We start from the raw sequence: 14,052 nt of genomic DNA on the forward strand, positions 1-14,052 counted from the left end.
TTTTGCATGCAAAAGCTACAGTTGAAGTGTAGCTAATAAAATGACTCGCTAATAAAACATTCATGGAAAACTCAAAAATGTGTAACTGGGTCATCATTTCATTAGGAAACATGCATGTTCTCCCAAATCTTTGACAAATCCAAAGCCACCACCCCCACCCCCCTTTGGTGCACCTCCAAAAAGGGGCTCAGGGGGGTGGAGGGGGGTGTTTGCTGCAGGCAGGTTTCCCACTGGCTGCTGGGCACCCTTGTTGCCCTCTGCTCCATGCAAGGGACCCCAAGAGGGGGTTGTGGAGAGGGGCACAGTGGGTCCAGCACCTTCAGACTTCACTAAACCCTGGTTCTGCACCAGAAGCTTTGCATGTTCGAGTAGTGAAATAGGTGGATATGTGCAATGGAGGTGGTACACAGACTGCCTGAAATGGCTCTTGATGTTCTCCCTGGAGCAGCAGGGAATGGCTTCCTGTTTATTCTAAGAACAAGTTAATGATGGAGAAAATGTGAGAGCTCCTAGAGAGCTGTACCTGTCCTGTCCAGCAGCACCTCCACACTGGCAATGGGTGCACATGTCTGCAGAGAGCCCTCACAGCAGCTTGAGTGAAGCATGAAAATACTTGATGGGGCCCTGCAACAGCTGATTCAGCACGGGACAACCTCTCCTTCTCCTCTTGTCCTTCTGTCCATTCTCCATTTCTTTCCAGTAACAACTTCTGTAGCATGGGGGGAAAAGGCCTTACGTGGCTTTTGTCCACATGTGAAATGACAATTTCTTAAAAATACAATTTTTAGAGATTTGCCTCTATGCTCCTACTAAAACTCTTCCATGCTGAACATCCCCCTGGAGCAGCTTGCAGCCTGGTTTCTTAGCAGCCACCTTGGCCACCACTGTGGTACTTTGAAAGAGGGGCTGAAGATGTTTCCAGGGGCAGAAGGGGCCAGCTGGGACAGGACCTGCCCCATCCTCTGGGCAACCCCTCAGCACCAGTCTCACCACCATGGCACCACTTGGCACAAGTTCCCTTCCAGGCAGGTCCATAGGACCACCCCAAGGTGGCCAGAACTCCCTCCCATCCCAGTCCCCATCCTGGCTGCTGGCTGTCCAGCCTTACTTTAGACTCTGCAAGTGATGCTTCAGGGGTGCCCAGCCCCTGCAGAGACACAGGCCTCTTCCACATTCCAGCAAGGCAGCTGATGAGCAAGTGACTTTTTTCTGCTCTTCCTTGAAACTTCAGGTGTCAGCTCTGCTTGAGCAGCCCCACAGGGATCAGCCCCAACCTCCACACCTGCCTTGTCCTCCAGCCCAAGAGGACAGTAGTACCCTGTTTCCTCCACCTTTATAACCATCTCACTTATCACTGTCTTATTTCACAGATTTTTTTGCTTTCTAACCATTTCAATTCAGAAAGATGTTCTCCTCTCCTCTAACTCTCTCTTTCTCTTTGCCTTTCTCTCTCCCCTCTCTTCCCTCTGTGCTCCCCATTGCAGAACCGCATGCATGAATCTCTCATGCTCTTCGACTCCATCTGTAACAACAAATTCTTCATTGATACCTCCATCATTCTCTTCCTCAACAAGAAAGACCTATTTTCTGAGAAGATCAAGAAATCACCTCTGACCATCTGCTTCCCTGAATACACAGGTATGTGCCGGGGCTGGCACAGCCCAGTGTGACCCCACCACCGTGCCACTGGGGGTGGGGGCTACAACTCAACCCAGAGGTAGGTACAGGGGCAGAGGGGACAGGGCACCATTATGGGGGGCAAAAGCACTGCCCACCTTCAAGAGCTGCAGTGGGGCTCCAGCACCCTACTCATGGGGTGGGGTTGTGTCCTGCATTTGGTCAGTTCTTGTAGCAAAGGTGCACAACCAGCTGATGGGACAGAGAGGGTCAAGATGAGCTCCTTAAAGAGCCTGGCCACAGGGAGCCGTGGAAAGGTGAAGCCTTGGCAAGAGCTGACTGCCCACCACTTGAGCCATCCTGTCTGCTGATGGTTCCTGAGGAGTTCCTGCTAGAGGAGCCAAGACACATGGTCCTCCAAGCTGCATCCTCCCAGGAGTGCCTTTGTACAGGGCACAGCTGGTGAAGGAAAGAGCCTCGTTACAGCAGAAGTCTGAAACTACAAGAGAATCACACATTTTGAAGCAAAACTAATGTGGCTTGGGGAAAAGAACAAAACCCAAGAAAATGGGGTAAGAACAGATATTGCTTCCAAATTCTCCAAGGGGAAGGAAAAATCAGCTCAGAGGCTCCAGCACCCCCGACAGATACTGAGATGTCTCTGAACTACTTCACCCAGAGCACACCCTCTGCCTGGATGCCAGACCTTGGGGACAAGGGGGTCCGCAGCAGGACAGCCCCCATTCCCCTACAGCAGAAGTGCACCAGCATTTCCACCAGAGGTTTTGAGGCTTCTCCATCATGGAAGCAGCAGCACTTTTTCCCCAGCCACCTGGCAGGACACCCCAAACTACCCCACGCAAAATTGTACAGCACATCCCAGCTACCCTGGTGGCACTGGGCCACCTCCCCCGTCTTTTGGCCACCTCCCACATCGGTAAGAAGGGGAAGTGGCAAGACGGGAAAGAAAAATAAGTCTCCAGATAACAGCAGCCCTTCCAAAGGTGATTCCAGGGGTGTCATTCAGGCTTTGTGGCTTCCCGCAAGGGGCCAGGCACAGCTGCTCTCACTGCCCTAAGCAGCTTAATACAACAATGCACATCTTCCAGCTCCAACATCTGGCCCCTCTCCAGCCTTACAGGAACAGGCAACAGCAGCACATCCCCATGTAGCTTCTGCCCCACCCCACCCCCATTCCAATACCCAGGTGAGACCCCCCCCCAACAGACCCAACAGCACCCAGAGGGGCTCAGCCCCACTAAGGGGGCCCAGCCACCAACCACGGGCAATGTTGGAGTGGCCACCAAACCTCCCCCTGCCTGACATGCTGGGGGGGCCACCAGGACCCCCAGCCTTTCTCCCACACACACTCCATTAAGATGCACCACGGGGCCTTGCTAGCTATGCCAGGGCAGCAGTGATGCCAAAGGAGCATCCCTAGGGAACAACCCAGCCAGGCACCACTAGAGCTGCTGCCCTTCCCCAGGGAGAAAATGGGGAGCGGACAGAGAGGGCAAAGCAGCCACAGCTGGGGAGGGAGGAGTCCCAATGGAGCCCAGGTGCTCTGTGATTTGGGGAAAAAGAGGGGGAAATGGGGCTGGATGGGGTGGAAAAGGGTAGTTGGTGGGGGGGAAAGGAGAGAGATGTGGCAGGAAAAGGGGTAAATGGACCCTGCTAGGGGATAAAAAATGAAAATAAATAGGGTTTGCCTGTTTTTGTTAGAAATAAAGCACTTTGCAAGCAGCAAGGGGCTGGATGTGTGGCCAGAGGGTGGTGATCCACAGCCCTGACCCCCCCTGCTCTGTCCCCCCACCTCTGCCCGCAGGTCCCAACACCTATGAGGATGCGGCTGCCTACATCCAAGCACAATTCGAAAGCAAAAACCGCTCCCCCAACAAGGAGATTTACTGTCACATGACATGTGCCACAGACACGAACAACATCCAGGTGGTATTTGATGCTGTCACCGACATCATCATTGCTAACAACCTGCGGGGCTGCGGCTTGTACTGACCCCCCCCCCCACTGCAAAGCGACTTCTGGGGTGGCGGCAGCCCCAGTGCCAGGAGAGAAAAGAAACACAAAAAGATTAATAATAATAATAATAACAACAACAACAACAACAATAACAAAAAACCCAATGCAACCACACACATGCACGTGCGGGGAAAAATAAGTGAAACAAAATGAAAACAAAACAGATTGAATGAGAGAAAAACAAATTGTGATTGTGCAAGTTGGTAAATAAAAAGGCATAAGGAAAAATTATATATATACGTATATAGAGATATAAAATCCACACCCACCTTGTTAGTTGGTCTAAGAGCCCCTCGCTGCATCCTGGGGGCAGCCCTGGGGATGGGGGGGCTCTGCCTGGTCCCACTCCTGGAGCTGCGGGGCAGAGGGACAGTGCTGGGATCACCCCCATGGCAAAAACAGGGCCGTGCTGATGCTCGTGTGCAGGGGAGAGGCTTCTTCTCCCAGCACCTATTTGACCATGGGGGTTTATTTTTTGTTGCTATTATTATTATAATTAATCATTGTGGGTTGGCTTTTTTATTTCATTATTGTGATTAATTATTTCTCTTCCCAGCGCAGGGCTGCTCCCGCCTGCCCCTGAGCCCCGCTGGCACCCCCCAGCCTCCAGAACCTAAAATATACATTTTTGTCTTTAAAAATGAGGGGAAAAACCTGAAAACTCCCCCCTGGCCAAACGTCAAAGGGAAACAACAACAGCAATGAGACCTGTTCCCAATCTTCCCATCCCAGCTCCCTTCCTGGGGTTTGGGGTTTTTTAGCATAGACTTTCTGGACTCCTCACCCCACTTTAGGGCAAAGCCCTCACTAGCCAGGGGCCAGTGGGTTTTTCCCCCCATTTTCCCTCCCTCCTGGTTTAACAACTCCCCCCTGGCTCTGAAGGTTGGTACCCAAAAGCACAGCTCAGCCAGATCAACCCCAGCAGGGCATTGGGGAGGGTCACACAGACATTGAATTTATTTTAGCTTTTATTTTGTTGGTTTTTTTTTTTATTTAGGGTATATATACAAATTTTTTTGTTGGTTTTTATTAATTTCTAACTCTTTCCAGTGGATGCTCTTTTGTGCTGCCTTTTTCTCCCCCCCCCTCCCCATCACCCCCATCCTCTCTCCCTTTTAGTGGATGGTATTTTTTCTCTCTCATGTGGGGATGTTTGTGCTCCAAAAAAAGTAAAAAAAAAAGAAAAAAGTAAAAAAAACCCTTAAAAAACAAACTTAAAAAAAAAAAGAAAATTATTTAAAAATTAAAAAAACACACACAAAACCACAAAAAAAAAAACCCCTCAAAAACCAAATGTAGTGTTTACATTGAAGCCACCGTTTTCATAACCAACCCTTCGTCATTTCTACTTTGATTAGTAACCAGATGTCATCACGGCTCCACTTTTACGAGTTACCTTTGCTGAAGGAGAGCAGCCTCAGCTGTTCAGAAGAAAATGAATCCATAAAGAGGAAACTAAAAATAAAAGAATATGCTATATATATAAAGTGCTAGGTCTTTCTAAGCCTTTCTATTACCAATCAGTGAGGTTTCTGTGATATATTACACACTGCCAATCTCTTTCTCTGACTAATGGAAAACTTCATGTGTAGCTCAATAAAGAGAATGTTTGTCTGTACCCTGGGCTCTCCCCGTGCACCTCTGCCTGCTTCTTTCCTCCCCCTTCCCAAGGAAAAAAAAAAGACTAAAACTCACAGTTTTGGGGATATTTGTGGCTGGTAGCGCAGGCAGGAGGGGCTGAGTTGGGTGGAAGGGGGAGCGTAGAAGCCCTTCCAGATGGCTCAAGTTGCTTCAGAGCAGCATCAGGAGCAAAAATCCTCCCAAAAAACCTCCCCATGCAAGAAAATACTTTTATTCCTTTGGGAGCGCAGGGGTATCCACCAGGGCAAGGCCTTTGGTTTGTGGCAACATCAGAAACCCCTCCCAGCATGTGAGTTTTTCCCCTTAAGATATAGAGAAAGGTTACCCAAGAAAGTTGAGATTTTTAGTCCCTGCTGCAGGAGCAATTTGGGGTTGGTTTGGGGGATTTTTTTTCCCCACAATTTGGGGTCTTCTTGCAGTTTGGGTTTGGTTTTCTGTCGTGAATACCTTTCCTTCACAGCTGCCAAAAGCTGCCTCCAAAGGCTGAGGGCTTGTTTCTCTTTTGCAATCGCTTTGTCAGTTCCCCCTTCCCCAGCAAGTGATCCCAGCTGCTAGGCTTCCCTACCTTCTAGTTCATGACCATCGGCACCATTGTCCCAGCATTGGAGCAACCAGGTGATGATGTGCTCCCTAGAAGATGGCTGAAATCTTTTTGCATATTCTGCAGCTCGGTCAAGGTCCGGGATTGAGAAGTTACTTCTTCTTCTTCCTCTTCCTCTGATTCCTGTATTAATAACTCTTGTTCAGATGTTGTCCCCTGTAGTACGCATGTTGGGTCTTCATCTTCCTTCACTGCATGAGTTGCTCTTTGTGGCTCTTGTTTGCTTTTCCCCTTGCTTACAGGGGCAACTGATATTGGCACGGATTGGTCCTTTGGTTTATCTGCAGCGTCTATCGCCGTGGTTGGAGTGGCTGCAGTGTCTATCACTGGGGTTGGAGTGGCTGCAGTGTCTGTTGTCAGGGTTGGTGTAGCTGATGTGCTTGGGGGTTGAGTAGCTGTGTTGTCTGTTGCTTTGCCATCAGATTGAGAGACATCTTTTTCTTGCTCCTTACAGAGCAGGGCTCTGTAGGTGTAGGCCAAGCCCCAGCATGTTGCAGCAAGTTGTCCCTCTCTGGTATTGCCAGGATGACAGCACACCTCATTTAAGTGTTTTACTAGTTTTTCCGGATTTCGCACTTGTTTAGGGTTGAAGTTCCAAAGCACTGGAGGGGCCCACTGGCCTAGGTGCTTGCCCATACTATCCCACACACCCTGCCACTCAGGACTGTCCAGCCTCAGAGAAGATCTCATGGTGGTCCTCTTAGATCATCATTTAACCTTAGACAAGACCGGAGCCCAACCCTGCTTGACTTTTGAAATCAGACGAAATAGGGCGTTCTCAAGGTGGTATGGCCATGGGTAAAACACATACAGTATTTGTGGCAACATGCTGATTCCAAGCAAAAGCAGCAGGCAGGTTTCAAGGGTATCCAAAGGACATCCAAAACCTTTAGAATTCTGAAATGCTACTGTAAATAGCCTGGTAGGGGAGTGGAGGGTATGAGGGAATGCCTCCTTCGTAGGTTGACCCCCCGAGGAGGAAAAAAAAAGGTGTAATTGCTAAAAAATTCCATTATATGCCTCCCAAAGTATAGAGGTGATGACCACACTGAGAATGCATGCCAGACTAGTTTCATGATCAGAGTCTATTGTATTACAAGTCATTACGATAAAGTACAGTGAAACAAGAACCTTAGCCCAGGCCCTACAGCTGATAAGCATTAAAACAGCAAATACTGGCTGCAAGTAAGGTATGACATGCTGAAACTCTGAGACCAAGCACAACTACTCTGAGAGCAAATAAATCAACTTTGTAACAACTGACTATTAATCCGAAACAATGAATGCTTATCACAAATACGATTAGACACACTCTGGTCAGATCTGTCGTTATCTCAACTGTTTGAGCCCCATGTTGGGTGCCAAAAAGGACTGTCGTGGTTCAGGCCCAGCCAGTAACTCAGAACCACACAGGTGCTCGCTCACTCCCTCCCCTTCTTCCCCCCCTCCCCCCTGCTCCCGGCTCCTGGAGGAATGGGGAGGAGATATGAAAGAATGTAATCCCAGGGGTTGAGATAAGAACAGTCCAATAACTAAGGTATAATACAAAAGCACTACTACCACCACCAATAATAATAATAAGGGACATAACAAGGGGAGAGAATATAAAACTAAAAGGGGAAAGGGAAAAAAAACCAATAAACACAAGTGACGCACAATACAATTGCTCACCACCCGCCGACCGATACCCAGCCCAACCCAAGCAGCGATCTGCCCTTCCAGGCAGCTCCCCCCAATTTATATATTGGGCATGAGGTGCTGTGGTATGGAATACCCCTTTGGCTAGTTTGGGTCAGGTGTCATAGAATCATAGAATCATAGAATAGGGATGGAAAGGACCTTAAGATCATCTAGTTCCAATACCCCTTCCATGGGCAGGGACACCACGCACTAAACCATGTCACCAAAGACTCCATCCAACCTGGCCTTGAACACTGCTAGGGATGGAGCATTCACAACTTCCTTGGGCAACCCATGCCAGTCCCTCACCACCCTCATGTGGGAGGTGAAGGCAACGGGATGTGCATGATGAGCTTGAGTAACACTCTGAATACAAGCTGTGAGGCCCTGATACCAAATAAGCCTTGGGAAACAGATAAGCCAGGATGTTGAAAAACAGGGAGTGTAACAAAGAATTTTAATTGAAGGCCAGATGTGAACAAAGAAGACTGAACTGTTGCCGCATGAACAGCGCGTGATCAGCATTGTGATTGGACTATTGTATGCATGTTTAACCTACGGGATTTTCACAGAATCCAATGAGATTAAGCATGGCATGCCCAGGCATGTTAGGAAAGTACCGAATGAGAGTATAAAAGGGGTTTGATTGTAATAAAGTTTGTCTCAGCATCCTCACCGACCTGAGTCCGTGCCTTTTGATAAGCCACACCCCCACAGTAAAGACCTTCTTCCTTATATCTAACCTGAACTTCCCCTGTTTAAGTTTGAAGCCGTTACCCCTTGTCCTACCACTACAGTCCCTAAGGAAGAGTCCCTCCCCAGCATCCCTATAGACCCCCTTCAGATCCTGGAAGGCTGCTAGGAGGCCTCCACGCAGCCTTCTCTTCTCCAGGCTGAACAGCCCCAACTTTCTCAGCCTGTCTTCATACGGGAGGTGCTGCAGCCCCCTTATCATCCTCGTGGCCCTCCTCTGGACTTGCTCCAACAGCTCCATGTCCTTTTTATGTTGGGGACACCAGAACTGTACACAATACTCCAAATGAGTTCTCACGAGAGCAGAGTAGAGGGGCAGGATCACCTCCTTTGACCTGCTGGTTACGCTTCTTTTGATGCAGCCCAGGATACGGTTGGCTTTCTGGGCTCCAAGCGCACATTGAAGCCAGCTCATGTTAAGCTTCTCATCAACCAACACCCCCAAGTCCTTCTCCTCAGGGCTGCTCTAAATCTCTTCTCCACCCAACCTGTAGCTGTGCCTGGGATTGCCCCAACCCAGATGCAGGACCTTGCACTTAGCTTGGTTGAACTTCATGAGGTTGGCATTGGCCCACCTCACAAGCATGTCAAGGTCCCTCTGTTAGCCGAGAGAAGAACACATAACCACTCTAAGGAGGTTATATGTGGTGCTTTATTTCGAGGCCCCGGGAACCAGGGGTATGCACCCAAATCTGGTTCCAAGATCATCACAACGCGCTCGCAATTTATCCTATTGAGATTTCACAATCTAATGTATATTCAACAGGTTACAACATCTTCTCATGCATATGTATTTACAAATTGCTTCATCTCCTGATTACATCATCAGTCGTTTCTGTGCTTGCGCAGCCCCCTTCTGGTGGTTGTCAGGATGAAGTAAGTAGTCTTCCTCAGATGAAGTAAGACGTCTTCCTCGCTGTGTCCTTTTCACCTTTTAGAGTCCTGGACAAGTCCCAATGATTGTGCTTATGCCAATATTCTTCTATCTCTCCTTGACTGGTTCTGGTATGCAACTTCATTTCTTATCTTAATTAAAAGTTCTACTTGAATAATCTTCAGGGTACTGTTTCTACCAAACCATCACCTTATAAGGATATCGTTTGAATAGTCTCATACATCTATGTCCACATCCTAGTTACCAGACTTCTCTGACTTAGTAACAAACTTAACAAAACACAAATCAACCAAATCAACAAGTCTAAATACTCTCTATATATATATATAGATTGAAACCTGATTAAACTTCTGTTAATCGAACGTTATGATTTCTAACACCTCTGGATGGCATCCCTTCCCTCCAGCATATCAACCAAACCACACAGCTTGGTGTCATCTCAAGCTTGCTGATGGCACGCTCAATCCCACTGTCCATGTCGCCGACAAAGATGTTGAACAAGACAGGTCCCAACACCGATCCCTGAGGGACACCACTCGTTACTGGTCTCCAACTGGACACTGAGCCATTGACCACAACTCTCTGCGTGTGGCCATCCAGCCAATTCTTTATCCACCAAGTAGTCCATCCATCAAATCAATGTCTTTCCAGTTTAGAGACAAGGATGTCATGTGGGACAGTGTCAAACGCTTTGCACAAGTCCAGTTAGATGACGTCAACTGCTTTGCCCCTATCCATCAGTTCTGTAGCCCCATCATAGAACGCCACCAAATTGGTCAGGCAGGATTTCCCCTTAGTGAAGCCATGTTGGCTGTCACCAACCACCTCGTTATTTTTCATGTGCCTTTGCATGCTTTCCAGGAGAATCTGCTCTAAGATTTTGCCAGGCACAGAGGTGAGACTGACTGGTCTGTAGTTGGGTATGCAGCAAGCTCACTGCCATGAACTTCAAGAGAGCAGACTTTGGCCTCTTCAGGAACCTGCTTAGTAAGGTTCCATGGGATATAGTCCTAGAGGGCAGGGGGGCTCAAAACTGCTGGTTGATATTCAAGGATCACCTGCTACAAGCTCAGGAGTGTTGCGTCCCGACTAGAAGGAAGTGCGGCAGGAGGGCCAGGAGACCTCCATGGATGGATAAGGAGCTGCCGAGGAAACTTAGAGTGAAAAAAGAAGCTTACAAAAGGTGGAAGTGAGGACAGGAGGCCTGGGAAGAATACAGGGATATCGTCTGGGAAGCTAGGGACCAGGTTAGGAAAGCTAAGGCCCAGTTAGAATTAAATCTGGCAAGGGATGTGAAAGATAACAGGAAAGGCTTCTATAGGTACGTAGCAAATAGAAGACAGACCAGTGTCCTGTCTCTGCTTCCTCCCGGCTTCCCCTCCTCCCTGGCAGAGCATGAGACTGAAAAGTCCTTGATTGGAGTAAGCATTACTTAGCAACTAGAATAGCGGTGTGTTATCAGCATTGTTCTCAGACTAAAGTCAAAAACACAGCACTGCACCAGCTACTAGGAAGGAGAAAAATGACTGTTACAGCTGAACCCAGGACATTTTCTTTCTGCATTTCCCTCCATTGTGGGTCCCCCAGCTCCTGTGCACACCAGCATCAATCCCATGACTCGAGACCCAGCTTCCCCATGGCCCAGCCTGGCACTTGCCATCCCCTCCCAACACTTCCAAATCCCATGGTGAAGGAGCCATAGGGAAGGCTATCCAGCAGCCAGGACCTTCCAGCCCAGCTTTGCACTGGGTCCCCCATCAAACGTCACCCACTGCCCACAGAAAGGGATGCTGGTTAGAAAAGATGCTCCAACATGCAGCAGCATCTCCTGCCCAGCCAGGTTTCTCCAAGGTTCTTGAAAAGGGGGGTTATATTACCCTTTTTCCAGTCATCGGGAACTTCACCTGACTGCCATGATTTTTCAGATATGATGGACAGTGGCTTAGCAACTTCATTCACCAGCTCCTTCAGGACCCGGGGATGGATTTCATCAGGTCCCATGGACTTGTGAACATTCGAGTTCCTAAGATGATCTCGAACCTGATCCTCTCCTACAGTGGGCCTAATGTCTTCATTCTCCCAGTCCCCTGCATCTGTCTTCCAAGACTTGAGCAGGGCACTTGCCGGTGAAGACTGAGGCAAAGAAGTCATTGAGAACCTCAGCCTTCTCCAAATCCAGGGTAGCCAGCTCTCCTCCTTCCTTCTGGAGAAGGCCTGCATTATCCCTAGTCTGTCGTTTGTTAGAAACATACCTATAGAAGCCTTTCCTGTTGTCTTTGACATCCCTGGCCAGACTCCATTCTATCTGGGTGTTAGCTTTTCTGACCTGGTCCCTAGCTACCCAGACGATATCCCTGTATTCTTCCCAGGCCGCCTGTCCTCACTTCCACCTTCTCTAAGCTTCTTTTTTCCCCTCTAAGTTTTCTCAGCAGTTCCTTATCCATCCATGGAGGCCTCCTGGCCTTCTTGCCCCATTTCCTTCTTGTTGGGATACAACACTCCTGAGCTTGTAGCAGGTGATCCTTGAATATCAACCAACAGTCTTGAGCCCCTCTGCCCTCTAGGGGTTTATCCCATGGAACCTTACTGAGCAGGTTCCTGAAGAGGCCAAAATCTGCTCTCTTGAAGTCCATGGCAGAGAGCTTGCTGCATGCCTTTCTCACTGTCCTGAGGATCTCGAACTCTACCATCTCATGATTGCTGCCTTGAAGCATCACATTCCCTACCAGCCCCTCCCTGTTGGTGAGCGTGAGGTCAAGCATGGCACCTCTCCTTGTCAGCTCCTTTATTACTTGCAAGAGGAAGTTGTCTTCCACACAATCAAGGAACCTCCTGGATTGCTTGTGCCAGGCCATACCATCCCTCCAACAGATATCAGGATGGTTGAAGTCCCCCATGAGGACAAGGGCCTGCGAGTGTGAGGCTGCTCCTATCTGTCTGTAGAGAGCTTCATCCACACAGTTCTCCTGATCAGGTGGCCTGTAGCAGACCCCCACAGTAATGTCCCACAATGCAGTTTTCCCTTTGACCCTGACCCACAAGCTCTCTGTTGGCTCATCACCCGTCCCCAGGCAGAGTTCCATACGCTCCAGCCTATCATTGACATAAATAGCTACACACCCTCCCCATCTGCCCAGCCTGTCTTTCTTAAAGAGCTTATAACATTCCATTCCAACGCTCCAGCCATAGGAGCCATCCCACTGTGTTTCTGTGATTGCAATGATATCATATCCCCATAGACATGTACACATTTCTAATTCCTCTTGCTTGTTCCCCATACTACAGGTGTTTGTATAGAGGCATCTGAGCTGAGCTCGGAATAAAGCTGACTCAGTGGCTGGAACGGCTGAAGTAGCTTTGCATCACTCTGAGAATTCATTACAGGTGCTGGCATCTGACTAGGAGTGTTGGGATGGATTGGTGCCCACCTCCCCCAACAGATCTAGTTTAAAGCTGCCTTGACCAGCCTGGCAAGTTTCCTACCAATGCAGCTCTTCCCCTTCTTTGTCAGACTGGCCCCATCAGCATCCAGTAGACCCAGCTTCCCAAAGGGGGAAGCAAAGGGACCAAAACGCAGGCACTGTGTTTACAACCCAAACACATGACAGGAACAGAACACATCACACTCCAGAAATTTCCAAACAGTTTACAACACTGACCAAGATTTTATTTGTGTGGGGTTTTTTATTAACAATAAAACCAAAACAGCAGTGCTCTGAGCAAAACCAAAGATCTCCAAAAATCTAATAGCATTCCAAGGTAAGGCTTCCCAAAGAGTTTTATTGAAATAAATTAGTCACCTAAACACCGATGCAACTCCTTGCATTAAATTCAACTGCAAATGTCCTAAAAATCCAACAGTAAAAATAGCTAACAACACTTCTAGATAATACTGGGCTCCTTCTAAAGGATGGTGATACCACAAGTCACTCTTCAGAAACTGAAAACTCAGCTGTGCAAAGCTAGCGTCAGCAGTTCCATGTGGATCGCGGGGCACAGTCCTTAAGGACAACCAGAGGTTGGCAGTTCAGCTGCAGCCAGCCCCAGTCCCTCCAGTCCTGAATAAACTCACCGAGTCGTGGGGTTAAAACTGAAATAAAAAGCAAGATACCAGACCTGTCTCCAGACAGGCCCATCTGTGTGGCTCTGGAGTGCAGAGCAGGCAGGTTGTTCTATTATACCCCCTTGGTGGATGGTAACACTGAACCGCAAGGGCTGTAACATCACCTCATACCCTCTCTTCTTCACTCCCCTCAGTGTCTCGGTTGCTTTGGCCATGGGCAAAGGAGAACGGCTCAGCCCTGGGCAGTGACAGCACCAGACGCTGCTGGTGGGAAAGAGCCTGGCAACACTCAACAATTTAATGCTGGTGAATCGCTGCTCTGCTGCACAACTCATGAATCCATGTTTTCCTATGTTCTGTAGCTAGACAACATCCACCCGGTCTAAGAACTGACTTTCCAGCAACGCTACCTTCAAACTGGACTACCTAACACCCCTCATGGACTGCAGAGTGGGTGCCTGCTTACCTAACACAGGGTTTGCTCCAGGTTTCTAAAGCTTTCTTCCCTCTTGGAGTAACTCTCCCTTATCTCAACCTGTGCCTGCAGCTGCTAATTCAGAACACTCTTTCCCCAGCCTCTGCTGTGCAACCAGCATAATGCCTCGTGCCAGCTGTAGAAATCCCACCCATGGTTTAGAAACTGCCTTTTGTTCATGGAGGGGATTAATGTCACATATCAGACCACATGCTTTACACAGCAGAGAGGCAGCTCAGCCGGCTGAACTCTGAAGAGACTGTCCTGCTGGTACAGAAAGCGCAGGGAGG

General features: G+C 48.7%; 1 protein-coding gene across 4 annotated transcripts in view; it reads left to right on the forward strand.

The window, feature by feature from the left end:
• LOC115618940 (guanine nucleotide-binding protein G(o) subunit alpha) overlaps nt 1-3,630 on the forward strand; it is a 195,765-nt gene extending 192,135 nt beyond the window's left edge. For 3 of the 4 annotated variants that reach the window (XM_030510913.1, XM_030510914.1, XM_030510912.1), the window contains one exon: nt 3,443-3,630. In XM_030510913.1, coding sequence (XP_030366773.1) covers nt 3,443-3,630 — 188 coding nt within the window. Of the gene's footprint in view, nt 1-1,484; nt 1,639-3,442 lie in introns of all 4 variants that reach the window. The other variant, XM_030510909.1, reaches the window with a different exon arrangement.
• The last annotated feature ends 10,422 nt before the right edge of the window (nt 3,631-14,052 follow it).

Source organism: Strigops habroptila, chromosome W (genome assembly GCF_004027225.2).
Source record: "Strigops habroptila isolate Jane chromosome W, bStrHab1.2.pri, whole genome shotgun sequence".
NCBI lineage: Eukaryota > Metazoa > Chordata > Aves > Psittaciformes > Psittacidae > Strigops > Strigops habroptila.